Source organism: Neolamprologus brichardi, chromosome 18, assembly GCF_056152115.1.
Source record: "Neolamprologus brichardi isolate AB-2024 chromosome 18, ASM5615211v1, whole genome shotgun sequence".
Lineage (NCBI taxonomy): Eukaryota > Metazoa > Chordata > Actinopteri > Cichliformes > Cichlidae > Neolamprologus > Neolamprologus brichardi.
This window is the reverse complement of record NC_142121.1, coordinates 8,462,677-8,466,215: the sequence shown is the minus strand read 5'-3', so window position 1 is coordinate 8,466,215 and position 3,539 is coordinate 8,462,677. Positions and strand designations below refer to the sequence as shown.

The following is a 3,539-nucleotide window of genomic DNA, read 5'->3' as shown; positions in this document are numbered from 1 at the left end:
CTGACAAAGGTGCAGGAGCAAATGGGCCGGCCTGCACTGAAGTTAATTCAAGAGGTGGATACACGTTGGAACAGCACATTCCAAATGCTTCAACGTGTTCATGAACTCAGGGAACCTATTGGAGCATCGTTAGCTGGCCTGCACACTGATATTTGCCCACTATCCTCTGAACAGTATGACCTTATGGCAGAATGTCTTAAAATACTCTCCCCATTTAATGATGCCACCACTGAGCTGTCAGAGGAAAAGCGAGTGTCTGGATCCAGAGTAATTCCACTTCTAACAATGTTGCACCATGCACTAAATGAAGAGGAAATGGGAGTTCTCCTAACTCCAGAGAGCTCCACCATGGTTGAGTGTCTAAGGAGACAATTAAAGGAGAAGCTCTACACATTGCAGTCAATGAGCATCATGTCACTGGCAACATTGCTGGATCCAAGGTTCAAAAAAATAGGCTTCTTTAGCCCAAATAAAGCAATGGATGCTGAGAAGAGACTTATTTTTGAATGTGCTGCTATTTTGCGGCACGTGGCCTTCTCATCAGCAGCCTCATCATCAAAAGCTTCTCAGCCTGTGACTCAAGGTATATGAGCACATTTCGATTATTATATTGTATTTAGTTACTTACATTCTGTTTGTTTTAGGTAGCAAACTGTGGCATCGTTTGGACACCACTGTTCTGGAGACAAAGACCCCAAATGCTACTGCTGATGCAACAGCTGAAGTACAGAAATACCTCCATGAACCAAATATCGGCAGACTGGAGAATCCGCTGGAGTACTGGGCTGGACACAAATTTCTTTATCCAAACTTGTATAAACTTGCTGTTGTTTTTCTTGCAACCCCTGCTTCATCTGTGCCCTGTGAGAGGATATTTTCAAAAGCAGGAGAAATCCTCTCAAAAAAGAGGAACCGTCTTAAGCCCAGCACTGTGGAAAAGCTGCTATTTTTGAATAAAAACAAATGAAAACTTTTCCCTAGTGTCATGAGCACTGTTATAAAGTCACAACCACATTCACATCACAACTCCCTCCCTTTTTGTTTCCATGTACATTCCTGTGTTAAGCTGCCAATTTATTATACACAAACATTAATTAAATTAATATAATATAAAATTAGTATAATATTAAATATAACTAATATTTAGAGTTTAGTTATTGGTGTCATGAACAAAAGTAATTTCTTTATTCATTCAACTTGAAGCGCCACACACTAGTTTGTGTCATTATTGAGATGTACATAAGCATGATTACGCAGTTACACAATCATCCCAAAAACTCTGTACTGATAGTTTCCACTTTCTCTTTTGTATCAGACATACTGAGACAATATTCGGGATAAATAACCATAAAAACAATTTATTTATTCAGTTTAGAGGTTTACACATCACATCATTATAATCATTGAGCCCGTTTCACTTGAATCGTCCACTTGATGGCGCAGTAGAGCAAATGAATCATCACAATGCTTCGAACCATGAGTCGACCAGTTGGATGGAAAGCTTCATTTCATCACGAGGCTTCATCTCACCATCACTACATTTTATGAGTGAGCTTGACTTTAAGTGACTTACAGGTTTCTTTGAAAAATACTTTCTTATATCCAGGTTCTTCCTTGTTGCTGCCGTCCTCCTCTCCTCCTCGCAGCGCAGGCTTGCCGCTGCTAAAACTAAACAGAGCTCCAATCACATTGGCCATATTTGTCACGTGACGTAGGACTCCAGTAGAGGACGTAATTTAACTCTTTCTGCACCGCTGGGTGAATGAGACGCTGACAGATCGTTTTTTTTCTTTCTATCGGGTTTGTTTTTCTTTCTAATTATTGGTGGGGACAATTCAATAATCGCTGGATATTGGTGGGTCCCTTCCGTCCATGCCAAATCTACGCCCTTGGACTGAACAGTCGTTTAGCTTCTAGTTTAATCGGCTTTGCTGTGTAATCTTTGCTGCCAACAGTGTAGTGAAACATTTAAGCTGTACATGAAAGTTAATGGGTAATTATGATGATCTTTACCACAAAGATTTTAAATGAAAGAATAAACAAAGGTCATGAAAACTGATTCTTATGTCTACTGTGTATCTTCAGTGTGAATGTTGAGTTATATTTGAGTGTCTGCATTTAAAGCACATATTAATGTATTGTTTTGAAATCCATGGTGGTACACAGGAAAAATTACTAAAGAATGTAGAATTAGAACACTATCTGTATTTGTTTTTTAAATAGTTTTACATATATTTTACTATTTAAAAAAACAATCAAGAAATCAAGCTTGCTGCCTGTCTTGTACAGTAATTTCATTTGAACATAGGTTTGATTTAGTGGAGTCAGTTGTTCCCATGCATCATTCTGTAAGTGTGAGAATGAACTAAGATTAGAAAATGTCAAAATATGAAGTGTGATTTATTTTTATTCATCACAGCATCCTAAACTTTGCTGAACTTTTTGAAATATAAAATGAACTCAATGAGTGTTGACTGTCACATTTCAAAGCACCAAGTAAAGATAAACTATTAAACTTTAACTGGGTCAGACTTGTTACTGCATGTTGTAACCAAACATACCACACCCTGCTTCAACTGAATGGCTCTTGGTTGCTCTGTAAGAATATTTCTTTAGTGCCTCCCTTCACAGATGTGTCTGTATCAGGATGGGTCTAAACAACATGGTGTAAATGCAGTTGCTGGTGAGCCTCATTTCCTGTAGGAGGAGAAAAAGAGCAGAGATCTGTTTCCCTTCAGAGTACAGAGGTTGTTTCTGTTCAGAGGAAGTGAAACTGTCTGACAGTCACTGAGAGACGGTGAAACGGCACAGCACATGAATCAAATGGATCAAACAAAATTCTGCTGTTCAGTCTGTTTGGATCTACTGAAGGATCCGGTGACTATTCCCTGTGGACACAGCTACTGCATGAACTGTATTAAAAGCTTCTGGGATGAAGAGGAAAAGAAGAAAATCTACAGCTGCCCTCAGTGCAGACAGACTTTCACAGCGAGGCCTGTCCTGGTGAAAAACACCATGTTAGCAGATTTAGTGGAGGAGCTGAAGAAGACTGGACTCCAAGCTGCTCCTGCTGATCACTGCTATGCTGGACCTGAAGATGTGGCCTGTGATGTCTGCACTGGAAGAAAAATGAAAGCCTTCAAGTCCTGTTTATTCTGTCTGGCATCTTACTGTGAGAAACACCTTCAGCCTCATTTTATATCCTCCGCATTTGAAACACACAAGCTGGTGGAGCCCTCCAAGAAGCTCCGGGAGAACATCTGCTCTCGTCATGATGAGGTGATGAAGATGTTCTGCCGTACTGATCAGCAGAGTATCTGTTATCTCTGCCCTGTGGATGAACATAAAGACCACGACACAGTCTCAGCTGCAGCAGAAAGGACTGAGAGGCAGAGAGAGCTGGAGGTGAGTCGACAAAACATCCAGCAGAGAATCCAGGACAGAGAGAAAGATGTGAAGCTGCTTCAACAGGAGGTGGAGGCCATCAATCAGTCTGCTGATCAAACAGTGGAGCACAGTGAGAAGATCTTCACTGAGCT

The 3,539-nt window shown here is 40.4% G+C and overlaps 1 protein-coding gene across 1 annotated transcript; it reads left to right on the top strand.

Annotated features, from left to right (window-relative positions):
- LOC148097628 (zinc finger BED domain-containing protein 4-like) lies at positions 1-2,090 on the top strand. The gene is made up of 3 exons (XM_087831297.1): positions 1-583; positions 645-863; positions 2,086-2,090. The coding sequence occupies exons 1-3, from the start codon at positions 22-24 to the stop codon at positions 2,088-2,090; spliced, it is 786 nt and encodes a 261-aa protein (XP_087687423.1). The 5' UTR covers positions 1-21.
- The last annotated feature ends 1,449 nt before the right edge of the window (positions 2,091-3,539 follow it).